Genomic DNA, 22,121 nt, shown 5'->3' with positions numbered 1-22,121 from the left:
TTCGACGGAGTTCCGACGGAGTTCCGTGGAATCGGACTTCCCTACACACGATCACACCAAAGTCCGACAGATTAGACCATAATGACGTACGACCAGACTAGAATAAGGAAGTTCATAGCCAGTAGCCAATAGCTGCCCTAGCGTTGGTTTTCGTCCCTCGCACTAGCATACAGACGAACTGATTTTTCGACCGGACCCGAGTCCGTCGGAAAGATCTGAAGCATGTTCTAAATTTAAAGTCTGTCTGATTTTTCGACAGCAAAGGTCCGATGAAGCCCACACACGGTCGAATTGTCCGGCAAATTCGTTCCGTCAGACCTTTGCTGTCGAAAAGTCCGGTCGTGTGTACACAGCATAAACTTTCACATTTCACATTATCTGAACCAACTGCACTAGCAGTTAAGCTTCTCACCATCCCGTACTGTCATGAGTTAACAGCACCATAGACATAGGACTTTCCCCCACTTCATCACCCCCTCCTTGTCTAGTAGAGCAGCCAGTAGCAGGTTGAATCAAGCAGTGACTGCAAATCTATCCAAATCAGTGCCCCTCTGCCCATTAAAAAGGGACATTTGTTGTTGCCTAGGGTGTGTGACCATTAATCAGTCTGCCCAAGCTGGCCAAATTGGACAAGTCTTGCCCCATGCAAATTGTGACCAGAAAATTGTTTTTTTTCTCTACATTCTTTGTTCTACTATGCTAGAGTAAGCTTTCACTTTTCAATGTATCTGAATCAACTGCACTAGTAATTGAGCTTCTCAACATTCAGGATGATTATGAGTTAACAGCACCATGGACAGAGGACTTTTTCCCACCTCATCACCCCCCCTTGCCTTGTAGAGCAGCCTGTGACAGGTTGAAGCATTCTCCTCTTGCTCCTCCTCCTCATCCATCCATGGTCAGGTCTGGAGATGTTTCATCCAGGCTCCGCAAGTACCACCAACTGCCTGAAAGCCTCAACACCACCTCAGGTAACACCAGCTTCTGCTTGGAGGACACAACAGCAACCTACTCCCCTCTCCAGGACCTCCTCCAAAAACTTTGCCTCCCTTAGGATCACCCTGATCCTCTCTCTTTTTTTTTTTTTTTTTGGATATTACCTTTGATCCCTGGTTTTATCCTTGGTCTGGATTTGGGATTTGAGCTGAGCTCCAACAAAACTGGATTGAAGCTGCAGGTAAGACCCCTTGATGGCCATCAAAGCTGAAATATGACAGTTGGCATCTCTAGAGCAGGTTTGCAGTGAGGCTGATTCCTCCTAAATGGGCAGGTTGTAGGGGAGGCTCATTATCTGCTAGATGTGTGGAGGATCTATAGGCTGCGACTGGGCTGTAATCTTCTGTATAGATCATCCTTTACAACAGCTGTGCTGCTCTCATACAGAGAAAAGGGCTTGTTTGAAGCTGCCTGACAATCAGGGACTATGAGACATGAATGCTTTACAGACATTTCTTTTTTTTTTTTTTTTATAATGGCTTTGGAAAGTAATAGATAGCTGAAAATGTAGGGGTCTTATTGTAAGTAGCAGATCAGTCAGGTATGAAGCCAGTTTTGTAGGGCAGATTGAAACAGAGTAGAAATTGCTTTTACTTTTTGCATTTATACAGCCAGGAAAGTTACAGCAAATCTGTACCGAGGAGGCAGGGAGGGTGCCATTGTCTTGAAAATACTTCTTTCCTGGCTGACAAGCCAAATCAAAAGCAATTAGAGATGTGACTGTACGCTAACTTTCTTTTTTATTTATTAGTGCTGAAAATGTATGCAGCACTTTACATATAGGGTGCTTGCGCAGGGTACCGACGTTTACACATCAGTATTCCTGGCAGAAACCCCTTGCATTTATTTTGCGTGTAGTTGCGTAAGATAGATTCAAACTCCCAGAATGCAATTCTAATCTCTTCAAATTAACCTTGCACGTGCGTACGCGTGTATTTGTGCGCATACGCGTGTACCTGCATAAAATACTACCCGGCAACGCATATTTCTGTATTTTTTTACTGCCCTGTAAGCATGGCATGTGTACTGCCACCATAAGTGTGCACAGCCTATTGCATTAGGGTGTGCACCCCCAAGCTCATTATGGTGTGTGCCCAAAGTATATATACTATATATATATATATATATATATATATATATATATATATATATATATATATTTTTTTTTTTTTTAAATACACACACACACACACACACATATATATATATATATATATATATATATATATATATATATTGAAAAAAAAAAAAAAATATATATATATATATATATATATATATATATATATATATACGTGTGTGTTTTTTATATATATATGTATATATACTATATATATATATATATATATATATATATATATATATATATATATATATATATTTTTTTTTTTTTTTTAATACACACACACACACATATATATATATATATATATATATGCATGTGTGTTTTATATATATATATATATATATATATATATATATATATCTTTTTTTTTTAATACACATATATATATATATATATATATATATATATATATATATATATATATATATATATATTTAAAAAAAAAATATATATATATATATATATATATATATATATATGTGCGTGTGTGTTTTATATATATATATATATATATATATATATATATATATTACTTATATATATATATATTTTTAAATACACATATATATACATACACACCACACACTCTTATAAATACACATAAACAAACGTTTTAAAAAGGTGTTAAAACATGGAAAGTGTCAGTAGAGCAGTGGACTTGACAGTAGGGCAGATGACAATGTCAGGAAGGCAGAGATTGGTGGCAGTTGTTTATTTTTATTATTTTATTTTTTGAATTTTTTTTTTTTTTTACATTTTTTTTTTAGGTGCTTTAGTGAAATATCAGGGGTCTAGACAGACCCCTGAAGTTTTACTTTTGAGACAGAGAAAGGGACTGAGGGCAGAGATTCTATTTCTTTGCAGTCAGGCAGCAGGGGGAATCTGTGCTGCACGGAGTGATTAGGGTGTGCCCAGGCACATCTGGCACACCCCTTGCGCACGCCTTTCACAGGCACATTGAAAACAATTTGATTTGATTTGCCAGTAAAGCAGTGAACTTTGACAGTAGGGCAGAGGACTGTGTCAGGAAGGCAAGAGATTGGTGTCAGTAGTTTATTTTTATTCTTATTTTTTTTTTTAATTATTTTTTTGCAATTTTATTTTATTTGCCAGTAGAGCAGTGGAATTTGACAGTAGGGCAGAGGACGGTGTCTGGAAGGCAGAGATTGGTGGCAGCAGTTTATTTTTATTAATTTTTTTTAATTATTTTTTTACAATTTTATTTGTCAGTAGAGCAGTGGACTTTGATAGTAGGGCAGAAGGCGGTGTCAGGAAGGCAGAGATTGGTGGCAGCAGTTTATTTTTATTATTATTTTTTAAAATAATTTTTGTACAATTTTATTTTATTTGCCAGTACAGCAGTGGACATTGACAGTAGGGCAGAGGATGGTGTCAGGAAGGCAAGAGATTGGTGGCAGTAGTTTATTTTTATTATTTTATTTTTTTACATTTTTTTTACTATTTTATTTGCCAGTAGAGCAGTAGACTTGACAGTAGGGCAGAGATTGGTGTCAGTAGTTTATTTTTATTATTAACTGTATTTTTATTATTTTTTTACAATTTTATTACATTTTTTTATTAATTATAATTTTTTTTAATTTTTTTTTTACAATTTTTTTTTTAGGAGGTTTGGGGAAATATCAGGGGTCTAGACAGACCCTGAAGTTTTACTTTTGAGACAGAGAAAGGGACTGAGGGCAGAGATTCCCCAGCCCCTTTCTCCGCAGTCAGGCAGCAAGGGAAATCTGTGCTGCACGGGGTGATTGGGGTGTGCCCAGGTACGCACGCCTTTCAAAGGCACATTGAAAACAATGGTTTGCATTCAGATCAGTGAAAAAAAAAACAATGCATGTATGTCTAAAAACACTACAGAAGCCACATATTATACATTTACATCAGTCTCTGCCCTCAACTCGCTTACAATCTAAGGTCCCTATCTCCCATTCACATACTATGGCCAATTTAGACAGGAGCCAATTAACCTAGCAGCATGGCGTGTGGGAGGAAGCCGGAGTACCCGGAGGAATCGCACGCAGGCACAGGGAGAACATGCAAACTCCATGCAGGTAGCATTATGGTTGGTATTTAAACTGAGGACCCCAGTGCTGCCAGGCAGAGGTGCTAACCCCTAAGCCACGGTGCTGCCTCACCTTTTGATCTGCAGTCTTGTTGAAGTTCAATCCGTGTCTTAGCCCCCCGCAGCTTTGAAATCACACTACTTTTGCACAATTCCAAACCCCCTCAGGACAGTGCGATTTCATGCACAGATGTCAATGCAAGTCGCACCCAAAATCGCCAAAAATAGTGCAGCTATTTTCCAAATCGCATTACTTCAAGTCACACCTATTAAGACGGTGCCATAGAAAGACATTAGATGCGACTTCAGATGCAAATTGTAAATTACATGTCACAACCTGAAGTCGCACTGGTGTGAACGGGGGGGGGCTTAAAATCAGAGACGGACAGGCAAAGGGGGGATTTTGGGAGGTCAGCAATGGCAGCCTTTGTATTTCTCCTAATGAGGCCGGGTTCACATTGGTGCGCTGTGCGACATTGCATGTGATTCGCACCACACTGTTGTGCAAATCACAATGCGATGTCTGTGCGATGCGAATTCAGCCAAACAGACAGTACGGCTGAAATCGCATCGCATTTGGACCAAAGTCACGCAGGAACCTTTTTTTTGGGTCCGCACCCATGCGATCTCGGGGGGGGGGGTGTGGCATTAACTTTTGTACAAAAGTACAACTCGCAGCGGTTCACATAGGGCAGTGTGAACTGCTTGCAACTCAGGTGCGATGCGGGAACTCACAGTGGATTCGCACACACCAGTGTGAACCGAGCCTGAAGGATTCCCTTAAGTCCCTATGAGCAAAACAGACTTACATGTTACAATCTGCCCATACAATCTTTGTACGATCAACTTTATGTACTCTAATTATGTAATATGATGACCTCTCTAAGCTATCCAATCAATTTATATTAAATCAGTTTGTATCCAATTCATTTGTATATAATCAGTTTGTATCTGATCAATTTGTATATAATCAATTTGTATCCAATTAATTTGTATATAATCAATTTGTATCCAATTAATTTATATATAATCAATTTGTATCCAATTAATTTGTATATAATCAATTTGTATCGAATTAATTCATATATAATCAATTTGTATTGAATTAATTTGTATATAATCAATTTGTATCCAATCAATTTGTATATAATCAATGTCTATCCAATTAATTTGTATATAATCAATTTATATCCAATTAATTTGTATATAATCAAATTCTATCCAATTAATGTGTATATAATCAATTTCTATCCAATTAATTTGGATATAATCAATTTCTATCTGATGAATTTATATATAATCAATTTCTATCCAATTATTTTGTAGATAATCAATTTGTATCTAATTATTTTGTAGATAATCAATATGTATCTAATTAATTTTCTATATAGTCAATTTGTATCCAATCAATTTGTATATAATCAATTTCTATCCAATTCATTTGTATATAATCAATTTCTATCCAATTCATTTGTATATAATCAATTTCTATCCAATTCATTTGTATATAATCAATTTCTATCCAATCAATGCAAAAAGGTTATATGCAATAACCCAAACAGGCCTTCATAAATATCCAAAAGGGAAAACGTAGACAATACAACGATTTTAAGGTATCCATTTCTAAAAACTTTGCTTTGCGGGATGTCTTAGCTTATCGCACCGTCGTCGAGAATAATCATTGTAATGTGTCTAATATGCTCATTTTCTATGCTTGTCAGCTCCATCTAGTGGCCATAAGGTGGTATTCTCCCAAAAATACCTAAATCGGGAAAATAGCACACTGTGGCCACTAGATGGAGCTGCCAGTTATAGGAAATAAGCATATTAGGCACCATATTAGGCAGTTATATAAACATATTTGACACGTTTTATGGGATTATATAAACATATTAAGCACATTACGAGGAGTATTTTTGACGATTGAGACAGTGACATTTTTAGAACTGGACTTGAATGCAGCAGAAAGAGTTGGCCATTGCCCGTAATCATTCCACATTGAGGTGTATTGCATTGTAATCAGCACTTTATAAAACGGACGGGGGGGGGGGGGGGGCGGCTGTCCTGGGCACAATGGTTCATTGCAGGGATTGGGGCGTCCTGACCCCTAACCCTAGGGGAAGGGGGCATCTTTGCTCTGGGAACTGGGTGACCTTGTCCCGGCACTGGTGGGAGGACTGCCATACTTTGAGTACCAGTACCAGGCTTTGGTTTGATAAGGATGGGCACCGTATATATATATATATATATATTTCATATTGTCCCCTGAGCTCCCACAGACACCCAGCATGTACACTGGAAAAATGGATATAAAGCCTAGTTTAATAGGCAATCCCTTTGTATACTTTGGGGGGGGGATTATAAGTAAAGTGTCCTAGAGATTTATGGTATAGCCCAGTTCACTTTCAGTTTAAGTCAACCAAATACACCCAATTGCATCAAAGCAAAAAAGAGGGCAAGGTGTTACAGTTTGTTTTAGCCCCAGCCTGAGTAGAAAAAAAGTAAAAAAAATGATCCGGACTCCGGTTGTTGCTCTTAAAATGTCTTAATTTTATTGAATAGCCACAGTGAACAAATGCAGATTAAGTCATTAACGCGTTTCAGCCTATAAGGCCTTAGTCATAACCTTAGTCACAACCTTTATGACTAAGGCCTTATAGGCTGAAACGCGTTAATGACTTAATCTGCGTTTGTTCACTGTGGCTATTCAATAAAATTAAGACATTTTAAGAGCAACAACCAGAGTGCGGATCATTTTTTTCTACATTACTCTACTCAGCCAGTGACTGTGGATCGAGTACCTGGCAGCTCTGCTATCTATGTGGTGTATGGGTAGTAGCACTGACTTTTCTGTTTATACTTTGAGTAGAAAAAAGCCTGTCCCCCTGCCAGCATGCTTTCTTCTCTCTGTGTGGAAGCAGTGGTCTCTCTGCAGAAGTCCACATTGCCCCTGCTAAGTTAGAGCTGGAGCTTGCAAATCAACCAGGGAACAGGAGGATTGCTGATTGCAAAGCTATAGATCTGACTTCAGCTGGGAATGTGTCAGACCTCTGCAGAGAAACCACTGCTTCCATGCAGAAGGCATCTAGTTTTGTCTGGAGCATGCTGGCAGCAAACAATCTCTACTGCTTGGCTGTGACTGCTTGCTCTCTGTGTGGAATCTGTGGTCTCTCTGCAGAGGGCCAAGGTGACTCCTGCTCTGTCAGAGCTGGAGTAGTGCAATTAGCAGGCAACATGAGGTTTGCTGGTTGCAGATCTATAGGTCTTGGGAATATGTTAGATCTCTGCAGAGACACCACTGCTTCCATGTAAAAGGCATCACTTCTTGTCTGCAGCTTGCTGGCAGTGGACAAGCTCTACTGCTTGGCTGTGACTGCTAGCCCTCTGTGTGGAATCAGTGGTCTCTCTGCAGAGGTTCAAGGTTATTCCTGATAAATCAGAGCTAGAGCTCTCCAATCAGCAGGGATCATGAGGTCTGCTGATTGAACTATAGGTCTGACTTAGGTTGATTGATAGAACTATAGGCCTGACTCAGGTTGATTGATATAACTATAGGTCTGACCCAGCTGGGAACTGTGCAGAAAGATAATTGCTTCCACACAGTGATTTATCTGCAAAGATCTAAGATGCGCCCCCCCCCCCCCCCCCTCACTGAGTCAGAGCTAGAGCTGTTTAAGCAGGGAGAGTGAGTTTTGCAGATTGCAGAGCTCTGGGTCTAACTCAGTATTGGGTGTGTCAGACCTCAGCAGAGAGACCACTGCTTCCACCCAGAGAGCAAGGATCCTCCCCTGCAGCATGCTGCCAGTGTACTTTTCTATTCCAGCTGTGACTGCTTTGTAAATTTAGAGAACTGTAAGACTTTGCACACTGTCCGGTCTTACTGGAGTGTGTTTAAATGATTTAAACTGAAGGTCTATTTGGCCTTTAAAGTGCTGGTAATATCACCTGTTTAGAGAGGATACATCGAAACATTCATTAAATTGCTTCAGTCTTGTGCTTCTTATGCCCTGTACACACGGTTGGATTTTCCCACGGAAAATGTTCGATGGGAGCTTGCTGTCGGAATGTCCAATCGTGTGTATGCGGCATTAGAATACATTTCCCCAGACTCTCCTGTGGTCTAGCACTGCTCAGGTACCGTCCGGGTGTCACCAGCTGAGGAAGAAGTTACTTCCAGGTAGATGAAGTTTTCCCTGTAAGCAAATGGCAGGGTGTCCAACTGTTCTGAGATCTCACTTCTACAATTAGCAAGTATACCTGTCACTATTTAAGTACAGTCCTCAGAATGACAGATTTCTTCTCTGGCTTCCTTAGGACACTTCAGAAAGTTGGAGATTGGAGCTGATGTTCATCAAAGTATATTTCCCGATATGTAATACACCATATCTTCTACCATCTATATGTCCCTCCTATTTAATACCATCTATATATAGATTTATATACAGTAATATTATCTATCTATCTATCTATCTATCTATCTATCTATCTATCTATCTATCTATCTATCTATCTATATATCTGTCTCTCTATCTATCCATTCTATTATTTATTATCAGTATCCTGCTCTGCTTCTTTCTTTCTTTCTTTCTTTCCCATCCTCTTCCCCCGTCTACTTCCCTCTCTCTCTCTTTTACTCGCATTCTCTTTTTTCCCTTCTCTCACTTCTTCCTCCCTTCCCACCTTTAATTTTTTCTTTCTTTCTTTCTTTCTTTCTTTCTTTCTTTCTTTCTTTCTTTCTTTCTTTCTTTCTTTCTTTCTTTCTTTCTTTCTTTCTTTCTTTCTTCATCATTCTCTGTTCCCCTGTCTACTTCTATCTCGCTTTCTCTTTTTTCCCTTCTCTCTCTCTTTCTTTTCTCTCTCTCTCTCTATCTCTATCTCTATCTCTATCTCTATCTCTATCTCTATCTCTATCTATCTATATCTATCTCTCTCTCTCTCCCCTCTTATCTATCTATCTATCTATCTATCTATCTATCTATCTATCTATCTATCTATCTATCTATCTATCTATCTATCTATCTATCTATCTATCCATTATATTTATTATCAGTATCCTGCTCTGCTCTACTATATTCTTTCTTTCTTTCTTTCTTTCTTTCTTTCTTTCTTTCTTTCTTTCTTTCTTTCTTTCTTTCTTTCTTTCTTTCTTTCTTTCTTTCTTTCTTTCTTTCTTTCTTTCTTTCTCCCCGCGTCTACTTCTATCTCGCTTTCTCTTTTTTCCCTTCTCCCTCTCCCTCTCTCTCTCTCTCTCTTTCTATCTATCTCTATCTATCTATCTATCTATCTCTCTCTCTCTCTCCCCTCTTCTCTCTCTCTCTCTCTCTCTCTCTCTCTCTCTCTCTCTCTCTCTCTCTCTCTCTCTCTCTCTCTCTCTCTCCCCTCTCTCTCTCTGTCTATCTATCTATCTATCTATCTATCTATCTATCTATCTATCTATCTATCTATCTATCTATCTATCCATTATATTTATTATCAATATCCTGCTCTGCTCTACTATATTCTTTCTTTCTTTCTTTCTTTCTTTCTTTCTTTCTTTCTTTCTTTCTTTCTTTCTTTCTCCATTATTCTCTCTCCCCGCGTCTACTTCTATCTTGCTTTCTCTTTTTTCCCTTCTCTCTTTCTCCCCCCCTCTCTCTCTCTCTCTCTCTCTCTATCTATCCATTATAGTTATTATCAATATCCTGCTCTGCTCTACTATATTCTTTCTTTCTTTCTTTCTTTCTTTCTTTCTTTCTTTCTTTCTTTCTTTCTTTCTTTCTTTCTTTCTTTCTTTCTTTCTTTCTTTCTTTCTTTCTTTCTTTCTCCTCTCTCCCCCTGTCTACTTCTATCTCTCTCTCTCTCACTTTCTCCTTTTTCCCTTCTCTCTCTTTCTCTCTTCTTCTTTTCTCACTATCTATCTATCTATCTATCTATCTATCTATCTATCTATCTATCTATCTATCTATCTATCTATCTATCTATCTATCTATCTATCTCTAGCATTCATTCCACTATCTACTACATACTCTTTCTTTCTCTATCACACATCTATACAGTATAGTGATTGTCCAGATTTAATCGTTGTCTATCTCCCCCGTCTATGAAGACTGCTCTGGTTCCTCCTATCATGCAGTACGGGGGTTTTACTCCAAACCTCCTCTAAACAACAACGTTGTATCTAGCAGAGAAAGGGTTACTGAGGAGCACAGCCTGTAATGTAAACAGTGCTGATTAGTTCATTGTGATCAATCGATCTGATGTTGCAGTAATATTTTACCTTGCAGTAAAGGGGTTAATCCAGCAGCACCTTTAGTATTAAGAAAAAATCAATGTGCCAGAAAGCTGCTTTAGTCCAGTGAAGTGGGAGATACATCTGCTTTTTCAGTGAGGTGAACGCTTGAGGAGGTTACTCCAAAGCCACTCGTGTAACAGTGCTGAATAGGAAGGGTTGATATTGGCAAAAACAATGTTGTTTCCAGCAGGAAAGGGGTTAATCCACTGTCATCTCCAGTAATGTGAGCAATGGTCTTCCCAGTAATGTGGATAATTTATAGTACAGTGAAGTAATATCAATCATTTTGTATGGTGCAGAGAAGGGGTTAATCTGCGAGCACATCCAATAACATGAACAATGTCCCTCCTGGAAAGCAAACTGGTTGTGAATGAGCATGTTCTGTAATTTAGTAGGGAAGGGGTTAACCCCCAAAGCTCCTCCAGTAACGTGAATAGTTATTTATCTAGGTGGAAAGGGGTTAATGCAATAGAACAATACAGTATATAGGGCAGTGAATGGGGTTAATTATGTTGTTTTCCTGGCAATATGAATTATGCTGTATCTAATGGAGAAAGGGTTAATCCAGCAGTACATTTTGTAAACTGAAAAATGTATTGGACAGTGAAGGTGTTAATCTGGCAGCACTTTTGGTATGTATGAAAAATTTTGTAGAATGTGGTAAATGGATGAATCTGCCTCTGGGAACATGATTAATGTTAGATGAAGTATAATGTAAAGAAGGGGTTAATTTGAGGGTAGCACTAGTGATCTGAGCAATGCTTGGGGTCATATGTGTGGACCTCGAGCAATGTGAACATAGTGTAGTGAAGGGGTTAATCCAATAATGTGAATAAGGCTTGTATACTGTAGTGAAGGGGTTAATCCAATAATGTGAATAGGTCTTGTTTACTGTAGTGAAGGGATTAATCTAATGTGAATAAGACTTGTATACTGTAGTGAAGGGATTAATCTAATGTGAATAAGACTTGTATACTGTAGTGAAGGGGTTAATCTAATGTGAATAAGGCTTGTATACTGTAGTGAAGGGGTTAATCTAATGTGAATAAGGCTTGTATACTGTAGTGAAGGGGTTAATCTAATGTGAATAATGCTTGTATACTGTAGTGAAGGGGTTAATCTAATGTGAATAAGGCTTGTATACTGTAGTGAAGGGGTTAATCTAATGTGAATAAGGCTTGTGTACTGTAGTGAAGGGGGGTTAATCCAATAATGTGAATATGGCATGTATGCTGTAGTGAAGGGGTTAATCTAATAATGTGAATAATGCTTGTATACTGTACTGAAGGGGTTAATCCAATAATGTGAATAAGTCTTGTATACTGTAGTGAAGGGGTTAATCGAATGTGAATAAGGCTTGTGTACTGTACTGAAGGGGTTAATCCAATAACATGAATAATGCTTGTATACTGTAGTGAAAAGGTTAATCTAATAATGTGAATAAGGCTTGTATACTGTAGTGAAGGGGTTAATCCAACAATGTGAATATGGCTTGTATACTGTAGTAAATGGGTTAATCCAATAATGTGAATATGGCTTGTATACTGTAGTAAAGGGGTATGTAGTGAAGGGGTTAATTTAATAATGTGAATATGGTGTGTATACTGTAGTGAAGGGGTTAATCTAATAATGTGAATAAGGCTTGTATAATGTAGTGAAGGGGTTAATCCATTAATGTGAATATGGCTTGTATACTGTAGTGAAGGGGTTAATCCAATAATGTGAATATGGCTTGTATACTGTAGTGAAGGGGTTAATCCAATAATGTGAATAAGGCTTGTATACTGTAGTGAATGGGGTTAATCCAATAATGTGAATAAGGCTTGTATACTGTAGTGAAGGGGTTAATCCAATAATGTGAATATGGCTTGTATACTGTAGTGAAGGGGTTAATCCAATAATGTGAATATGGCTTGTATACTGTAGTGAAGGGGTTAATCCAATAATGTGAATATGGCTTGTATACTGTAGTGAAGGGGTTATTCCAATAATGTGAATATGGCTTGTATACTGTAGTGAAGGGGTTAATCCAATAATGTGAATATGGCTTGTATACTGTAGTGAAGGGGTTATTCCAGCAGTCCATCAATGCAGCAGGCCATCTAGTATTTTGAACAATTTGCAGAGCAGTGAAGGTGTTAAATGTAGTTTCTCTGGTAATGCAATTAATACTGAATCCAGCAGAGAAGGGGTTAATCCAGCAGCAACCTATTTCTAATTTGAACTATTTATTCTGCAGCGAAGGAGTTAATCTGACAGCACTTTATTTTTTTTATTATAGTGCAGTAAATGGATGAATCTGCTTCCAGAAACATGAATGATGTTCCTTTAAATAAAATGCAATGAAGGGGTTAATTTGAGGTTCACACTAGTAATCTGAGCAATGTTTGGGGTATCGTGTGTGAACCTCGAGCCATGTGAACACTTGTGATGTGAACTTGGTTTATATACTGTAGTGAAGGGTGTAATCTGAACGCTATATATAGAGCAGTGAAGGGGTTAATTTTGCAGTTTGTCTGGTAATATGAACAATGCTGGGTCAATCACAGAAGTTGCAGCAGCACATTTAGTAACTTGAAGAATGTATTTTGCAGTGAAGGGGTTAATCTGGCAGCAATTTTGGTATGCATGAGTCATTTTTTATAGTGCTGGTAAATGGATTTTACATCTGCCTCCAGAAACATGAACAATGCTGGATGGAGTAAAACAGAAAGAAGTGGTTAATTGGAGGGCAACACTTGTAATTTGAGCAATGCTTGGAGTAATATGTGCAAGCCTCCAACAAAGTGAACAGTTTAATATATTGTAGAGCAGGGGCTTAACGCAGTAATGTGAGCCTGGCTTGTCAACTGTAGTAAGGGGTTAATCCAGGAGCACAACTAGCAATCTGAACAATATACTGCATGGAGCAATGAAGGGGTTTAATTGTGTAGCTTCTCTGGTAAAGCAATTAATGCTGGATCCAGCAGAGATGGGGTTAATCCAGCAGCCCATTGTACTTGGTACAGTGAAGGGGTAATCTGGCAGCACATTTGGTATGCATGAGTAACTTTAACTTTTTATAGCGCGGTCGATGGATTTATCTGTCTCCAGGAACATGAATAATGTTGGATGGAGTAAAAATAGAAAGAAGGGGTTAATTTGAGGGTAACGCGAGTAATGTGAGCAACGCTTGGAGCACAATGTGAACCTCCAGCAAAGTCAACAGTAGAGCAGGGGCTGAAGTGAGTAACGTAAGCCTGGCTTGTATACTGCAGTGAAGGGGTTAATCCAGGAGCAATCTGAACAATATACTGTATGGAGCAATGAAGGAGTTAATTTTGTAGTTTCTCTGGTAATGCAATTAATACTGGAGCCAGCAGAGACGGGGTTCATCCGTCAGCCCATTCTGTACTTGGTGCAGTGAAGGGGTTAATCTGGCAGCACTTTCGGTATGCATGAGTAATTTCTTATAGTGCGGTAAATGGATTAATCTGCCTCCAGGAACATGAATAATGCTGGATGGAGTAAAACAGAAAGAAGGGGTTAATTGGAGGGTAACTACAGTAATGTGAGCAATGCTTGGATTAATACGTGTAAGCCTCCAGCAAAGTGAACATTTTAATGTAATGTAGAGCAAGGGTTTAACCCAGTAATGTGAGCATGGCTTGTATACTGCAGTGAAGGGGTTAATCCAGTAGAGAACATCTAGTAATAATCTGAACAATATACTGTATGGAGCAATGAAGGGGTTCATTTTGTAGTTTCTCTGGTAACGCAATTAATGCTGGATCCACCAGAGATGGTGCTAATCCCGCCACCCATTTTGTACTTGGTGCAGTGAAGGGGTTAATCTGGAAGCACTTTTGGTATGCATGAGTACGGTAATTTTTTTTATAGTGCGGTAAATGGATTAATCTGCCTCCAGGAACATGAATGATGTTGGATGGAGTAAAATGAAAAGAAGGGGTTAATTTGAGGGTAATACTAGTAATCTGAGTAATGTTTGGAATAATATTTGTGAACTTCAAGTTTAATATACTGTAGTGGTTTAAACCAAACGTAGCTTGCAGCGAAGGGGTTAATCCAGTGAAACCTCCAGGAAGGTGAACAGCTTTGTGCAATACAGTGAAGGGGTTAATTATGTAATATGAACTATATATATATATATATATATTACTGAACAAATATATGTTATACTGCATTATACAGTTAATGTGAACTATTTAGTGTACTGCAGTGAAGGGGTTAAACTAGTCATGTAACTACCTTTTGCATGGAGCAGTCAGAGGGATAATCCAGTATCTCCTCTAATGTAAGTATGGCGGGACAGCACAGACAATGGCAGGGTTCAGACACATGTTGTACAGGGAAGTGATGGGTTAATTATATAGGTGAACCATGGAGTATACAGGAGCGGGAAGGGTTAATCCAGTAAGGTAAACGGTGTAGTATATTGCAACTGAGGGGTTAATCCAGTAGCCTCCCCAGTAATGTAAGCAATGTTGTATCATATGCAGGGAAAGGGTTAACAATGTAACAAAAGCAATGCTGCAGCTTTGCAGGTAAAGGGTTGGTATAGTAACCCGAGAAATACTGTGCCTACTACAGAGAAAGGGTTAATATACTAATACGAGCAATGTTGTGGCTTTGCAAGGAAAGGGTTACTATAGTAATATGAGCAATATAATATGATTGCAGAGAAGGCTTAATATAGTAATGTGAGAAATGTATATGTGCAGAGAATGGGTATTGCTGTATCCTGGCAGTGAAGGGGTGTATGTAGTAATTTGAGTATTGTTGTATCCCGGCAGTGAAGGGGTGTATGTAGTAATGTGAGTATTGTTGTATCCCAGCAGTGAAGGGGTGTATGTAGTAATGTGAGTATTGTTGTATCCCGGCAGTGAAGGGGTGTATGTAGTAATGTGAGTATTGCTGTATCCCGGCAGTGAAGGGGTGTATGTAGTAATGTGAGTATTGTTGTATCCCGGCAGTGAAGGGGTGTATGTAGTAATGTGAGTATTGCTGTATCCTGGCAGTGAAGGGGTGTATGTAGTAATGTGAGTATTGTTGTATCCCGGCAGTGAAGGGGTGTATGTAGTAATGTGAGTATTGTTGTATCCTGGCAGTGAAGGGGTGTATGTAGTAATGTGAGTATTGTTGTATCCTGGCAGTGAAGGGGTGTATGTAGTAATGTGAGTATTGCTGTATCCCGGCAGTGAAGGGGTGTATGTATAGTAATGTGAGTATTGTAGTATCCCGGCAGTGAAGGGGTGTATGTAGTAATGTGAGTATTGCTGTATCCTGGCAGTGAAGGGGTGTATGTAGTAATGTGAGTATTGTTGTATCCCGGCAGTGAAGGGGTGTATGTAGTAATGTGAGTATTGTTGTATCCCGGCAGTGAAGGGGTGTATGTAGTAATGTGAGTATTGTTGTATCCTGGCAGTGAAGGGGTGTATGTAGTAATGTGAGTATTGTTGTATCCTGGCAGTGAAGGGGTGTATGTAGTAATGTGAGTATTGCTGTATCCCGGCAGTGAAGGGGTGTATGTATAGTAATGTGAGTTTTGTTGTATCCCGGCAGTGAAGGGGTGTATGTAGTAATGTGAGTATTGTTGTATCCCGGCAGTGAAGGGGTGTATGTAGTAATGTGAGTATTGTTGTATCCCGGCAGTGAAGGGGTGTATGTAGTAATGTGAGTATTGTTGTATCCCGGCAGTGAAGGGGTGTATGTAGTAATGTGAGTATTGTTGTATCCTGGCAGTGAAGGGGTGTATGTAGTAATGTGAGTATTGTTGTATCCTGGCAGTGAAGGGGTGTATGTAGTAATGTGAGTATTGTTGTATCCCGGCAGTGAAGGGGTGTATGTAGTAATGTGAGTATTGTTGTATCCTGGCAGTGAAGGGGTGTATGTAGTAATGTGAGTATTGTTGTATCCTGGCAGTGAAGGGGTGTATGTAGTAATGTGAGTATTGTTGTATCCTGGCAGTGAAGGGGTGTATGTAGTAATGTGAGTATTGCTGTATCCCGGCAGTGAAGGGGTGTATGTATAGTAATGTGAGTTTTGTTGTATCCCGGCAGTGAAGGGGTGTATGTAGTAATGTGAGTATTGTTGTATCCCGGCAGTGAAGGGGTGTATGTAGTAATGTGAGTATTGCTGTATCCCGGCAGTGAAGGGGTGTATGTAGTAATATGAGTATTGTAGTATCCCGGCAGTGAAGGGGTGTATGTAGTAGTAATATGAGTATTGTAGTATCCCGGCAGTGAAGGGGTGTATGTAGTAATATGAGTATTGTAGTATCCCGGCAGTGAAGGGGTGTATGTAGTAGTAATATGAGTATTGTAGTATCCCGGCAGTGAAGGGGTGTATGTAGTAATATGAGTATTGTAGTATCCCAGCAGTGAAGGGGTGTATGTAGTAGTAATATGAGTATTGTTGTATCCTGGCAGTGAAGGGGTGTATATAGTAATGTGAGTATTGTTGTATCCCGGCAGTGAAGGGGTGTATGTAGTAATGTGAGTATTGTTGTATCCCGGCAGTGAAGGGGTGTATATAGTAATGTGAGTATTGTTGTATCCCGGCAGTGAAGGGGTGTATGTAGTAATGTGAGTATTGTAGTATCCCGGCAGTGAAGGGGTGTATGTAGTAGTAATATGAGTATTGTTGTATCCTGGCAGTGAAGGGGTGTATGTAGTAATGTGAGTATTGTAGTATCCCGGCAGTGAAGGGGTGTATGTAGTAGTAATATGAGTATTGTAGTATCCCGGCAGTGAAGGGGTGTATGTAGTAGTAATATGAGTATTGTAGTATCCCGGCAGTGAAGGGGTGTATGTAGTAATGTGAGTATTGTTGTATCCCGGCAGTGAAGGGGTGTATGTAGTAATGTGAGTATTGTAGTATCCCGGCAGTGAAGGGGTGTATGTAGTAATATGAGTATTGTAGTATCCCGGCAGTGAAGGGGTGTATGTAGTAATGTGAGTATTGTTGTATCCCGGCAGTGAAGGGGTGTATGTAGTAATGTGAGTATTGTTGTATCCCGGCAGTGAAGGGGTGTATGTAGTAATGTGAGTATTGTTGTATCCCGGCAGTGAAGGGGTGTATGTAGTAATGTGAGTATTGTTGTATCCCGGCAGTGAAGGGGTGTATGTAGTAATGTGAGTATTGTTGTATCCCGGCAGTGAAGGGGTGTATGTAGTAATGTGAGTATTGTAGTATCCCGGCAGTGAAGGGGTGTATGTAGTAATATGAGTATTGTTGTATCCCGGCAGTGAAGGGGTGTATGTAGTAGTAATATGAGTATTGTTGTATCCCGGCAGTAAAGGGGTGTATATAGTAATGTGAGTATTGTTGTATCCCGGCAGTGAAGGGGTGTATGTAGTAATATGAGTATTGTTGTATCCCGGCAGTAAAGGGGTGTATATAGTAATGTGAGTATTGTTGTATCCCGGCAGTGAAGGGGTGTATGTAGTAATGTGAGTATTGTAGTATCCCGGCAGTGAAGGGGTGTATGTAGTAATGTGAGTATTGTTGTATCCCGGCAGTAAAGGGGTGTATATAGTAATGTGAGTATTATTTATCCCGGCAGTGAAGGGGTGTATGTAGTAATGTGAGTATTGTAGTATCCCGGCAGTGAAGGGGTGTATGTAGTAGTAATATGAGTATTGTTGTATCCCGGCAGTGAAGGGGTGTATGTATAGTAATGTGAGTATTGTAGTATCCCGGCAGTGAAGGGGTGTATGTAGTAATATGAGTATTGTTGTATCCCGGCAGTGAAGGGGTGTATGTAGTAATATGAGTATTGTAGTATCCCGGCAGTGAAGGGGTGTATGTAGTAATATGAGTATTGTAGTATCCCGGCAGTGAAGGGGTGTATGTAGTAATATGAGTATTGTTGTATCCCGGCAGTGAAGGGGTGTATGTAGTAATATGAGTATTGTTGTATCCCGGCAGTGAAGGGGTGTATGTAGTAATATGAGTATTGTAGTATCCCGGCAGTGAAGGGGTGTATGTAGTAGTAATATGAGTATTGTTGTATCCCGGCAGTGAAGGGGTGTATGTAGTAGTAATATGAGTATTGTTGTATCCCGGCAGTGAAGGGGTGTATGTAGTAATATGAGTATTGTTGTATGTTCTCAGGTCTCCTCTCCAGGTTGTGGACAGTAGAGGACTCTCCCGGTGGAGGATCTCAGCACTGCAGACAGCATTGTCCCGGCCGGTCGGAGTATTAGTTCAGCACGGCGGACAGCTCCCACCTCCCAGCTAATGGACGGCTCGGCTCTGATGAACGGCACGGCTCCTGTACTGGATGTGAGCTCTGGTTAGGGGCCCCGGGGGGCTCTGGAAGAGAACAGTAACACCTCAACCATCAGGATGGGCTACAGACTGTGTGCACTTATCTCACTCACCCGACTCCTCTGTTATATGACAGCCTGCACCACAGGTAAGAGTCAGGGGAGGGCACCACAGGTAAGAGTCAGGGGAGGGCACCACAGGTAAGAGTCAGGGGAGGGCACCACAGGTAAGAGTCAGGGGGGCACCACAGGTAAGAGTCAGGGGGGCACCACAGGTAAGAGTCAGGGGGGCACCACAGGTAAGAGTCAGGGGGGCACCACAGGTAAGAGTCAGGGGGGCACCACAGGTAAGAGTCAGGGGGGGGCACCACAGGTAAGAGCCAGGGGGGCACCACAGGTAAGAGTCAGGGGGGGGCACCACAGGTAAGAGTCAGGGGGGGGCACCACAGGTAAGAGTCAGGGGGGCATCACAGGTAAGAATCAGGGGGGGGCATCACAGGTAAGAGTCAGGGGGGGGCATCACAGGTAAGAGTCAGGGGGGGGCATCACAGGTAAGAGTCGGGGGGGGCACCACAGGTAAGAGTCAGGGGGGGGCACCACAGGTAAGAGTCAGGGGGTCGCTCCTCATATTCCTCTAATGTATAAGTCACAGGGTCACTCTTCATACCGTAATGTATAAATCAGGGGTTACTCCTCACTCTGCTCTAATGTAAAAGTCAGAGGGTCCCTCCTCATACTACTCTACGGTCAAAGTTGGGGGGGGGGGTCTCCTTATAGTCCTCTAGTATCAAAGCCAGGGTGGTCAATCCTCATACTCCTCTAATTTAAGAGTCAGGGGGTGACTCCTCCTCATACTCCTCTAATGTCAAAGTCGGGGGGGGGGGGGGGTCACTCCTCATACTCCCCTAATGTTAGAGTTAGTGGGGTCACTCCTTATTCTCATTTAAATTTTCCTGCTCTATACACCTGCTGTGCCCATTATGAGGGGTTGCCACCATCCCTGTGCTGAGTTCCAGGGTCTGTACACCTCCTCTGCTCATTATGAGGGGTCTCCACCATCCCTGAGCTGTCACATGATAAAAGGACCCATGTTTATCAAATACAAATTTTTATATATTACTTTTTCTAAAACGATCTTTATTGCTATCACAAAGGGTATGTGCTGTATTTTGCTGTGACAGGTTCTCTTTACTGAGACATCAGACCTAATGGTTGTGCTTCAATGATATATGTGGCATATGGACATTAACATTAGGGATGAGCCGAACACCCCCCGGTTCGGTTCGCACCAGAACCTGCCAACGGACCGAAAGTTCGCACGAACGTTAGAACCCCATTGACGTCTATGGGACTCGAACGTTCGAAATCAAAATTTTTTTTAAAGGCTAATTTGCATGGTATTGTCCTAAAAAGGGTTTGGGGACCCGGGTCCTACCCCAGGGGACATGTATCAATGCAAAAAAAACTTTTAAAAACGGCCGTTTTTTCGGGAGCAGTGATTTTAATGATGCTTAAAGTAAAAAAAAAAAGTGAAATATTCCTTTAAATATCGTACCTGGGGGGTGTCTATGGTATGCATGTAAAGTGGCGCGTGTTTCCCGTGTTTAGAACAGTCCCTGCACCAAATGTCATTTTTAAAGGAAAAAATCTCATTTAAAACTGCTTGTGGGTTTAATGTAATGTCCGGTCCTGGCAATATGGATGAAAATCAGTGAGACAAACGGCATGGGTACCCCCCAGTCCATTACCAGGCCCTTTGGGTCTTGTATGGATATTAAGGGGAACCCCGCACCCAAATTAAAATAAGGAAAGGTGTGGGGCCACCAGGCCCTATATACTCTGAACAGCAGTATACAGGCGGTGCAAACAAGACAGGGACTGTAGGTTTGTTGTTAAGTAGAATCTGTTTGTCATTTTGAACGGGTACATTTTTAACGTGTTTAACTCCAGCCAAAAAATCTTTTTTAAGCTTTTTGGAAAACATAGGGAAGGGTTATCACCCCTGTGACATTTGTTTTGCTGTCTTTCCTCCTCTTCAGAAGATTTCACCTCACTTTTTGTCCCAATGACAAATGTTTTTTGAGAATTTGGGGTTTTTTGTGGAACAAGGATTGGAAAGCATCAGTGGAAAGGAGAAATGTTTTTCCCATATTAACTCTTACAGGAGAGAATTTCCCTTCCTAGGGGTAGATTTCATCTCACTTCCTGTTGTCTCCTTCCGTTTGCAAGTAGGAGTCGTTTGTAAGTTAGATGTTTGAAAGTAGGGGCCTGCCCTATATACTCAGCAAAAATTTGGGCCTTAGGTGTTGTTGTGGCCACAACACTGTAAGCCCTCACAGGGCCCTGCTGTGAAATATTAGATCAAGAACTGTAATTACATGCCCCTGTTGAACAGGGGCAGAAAAACTGGGCCTTTTGGTGGTGGTGGTGCTGGTGCCACAACACTGTAAGTCCTCACTCGCTCTTGGTGGGTGCAGAAATGGGCCCTGCTGTGAAATATTAGATCAAGAATTGTAATTACATGCCCCTGTTGAACAGGGGCAGAAAAATTGGGCCTTTGGTGGTGGTGGTGGTGCTGGTGCCACAACACTGCAACCCCTCACAGACACTCTAGTTGGAACGCAGGAACGAGCCCTGCTGCAAAGTATTGCATCAAAAATTGTAATTACACGCCCCTGTTAAACAGGGGCTGAAAAATTGTGCCTTAGACACTGGTGGTGGCGCCCAGAACCAAAAATGTTCTTACAAGCTATCAGCGTGATGATTGAGGAGGAAGAGGATAATTACTCAGGGATAGTCACTCAGCATCAGCATAGGCAGTCTTTGAAGGGATCTGAGATTTCAAAAAAAATTATTCGGTTACATCAGCATCAGGTGCTTGGTAGCTGGTGGTGATCCAAGACTGATTCATTTTTATGAAGGTCAGTCGATCGACCGAGTCGGTGGACAGACGCACCCTGTGATCGGTTACCACGCCTCCAGCAGCACTGAATGTGCGTTCCGAAAGAACGCTGGATGCAGGACAGGCCAGTAGCTCAATTGCATACTGTGCAAGCTCTGGCCAGTGATCCATCCTCAAGACCCAGTAACCCAGAGGATTTTCGGTGGGAAAGGTGTCCAAGTCAGATCTTGCCCCTAGGTATTCCTGCACCATGTAAAACAGACGCTGGCGATGGTTGCTGGAACCGATCATACCTTGGGGCTGCGGACCAAAAAATTGTCTGAACGCATCGGTCAGACGGCCACCTTCTCCACCGCTCCTTCTTTGACTGACCGAAGCCTCAGCAACACGTTGTCCAGAAACAGGAGTTTGTAACCTCCCAGTCTCTGGGAACGCGTTGCACAGACCTTTCTGCAAGGCCTCCTGAAGATGTTTCATCC

General features: G+C 40.8%; 1 protein-coding gene across 1 annotated transcript in view; it reads left to right on the top strand.

The window, feature by feature from the left end:
• Positions 1 to 735: 735 nt before the first annotated feature.
• The window catches only part of CHRNA2 (cholinergic receptor nicotinic alpha 2 subunit), a 127,059-nt gene continuing 105,673 nt past the window's right edge, over positions 736 to 22,121 (top strand). Inside the window, exons 1-2 of the mRNA XM_073624882.1 lie at positions 736 to 1,177; positions 18,586 to 18,889. Of these exons, the coding sequence (XP_073480983.1) occupies positions 18,820 to 18,889 (70 nt within the window). The 5' untranslated portion in view covers positions 736 to 1,177; positions 18,586 to 18,819. The remainder of the gene's footprint in view (positions 1,178 to 18,585; positions 18,890 to 22,121) is intronic.

Source organism: Aquarana catesbeiana, linkage group LG04 (assembly GCF_042186555.1).
Source record: "Aquarana catesbeiana isolate 2022-GZ linkage group LG04, ASM4218655v1, whole genome shotgun sequence".
NCBI lineage: Eukaryota > Metazoa > Chordata > Amphibia > Anura > Ranidae > Aquarana > Aquarana catesbeiana.
This window is presented reverse-complemented; position numbering and strand designations above follow the sequence as displayed.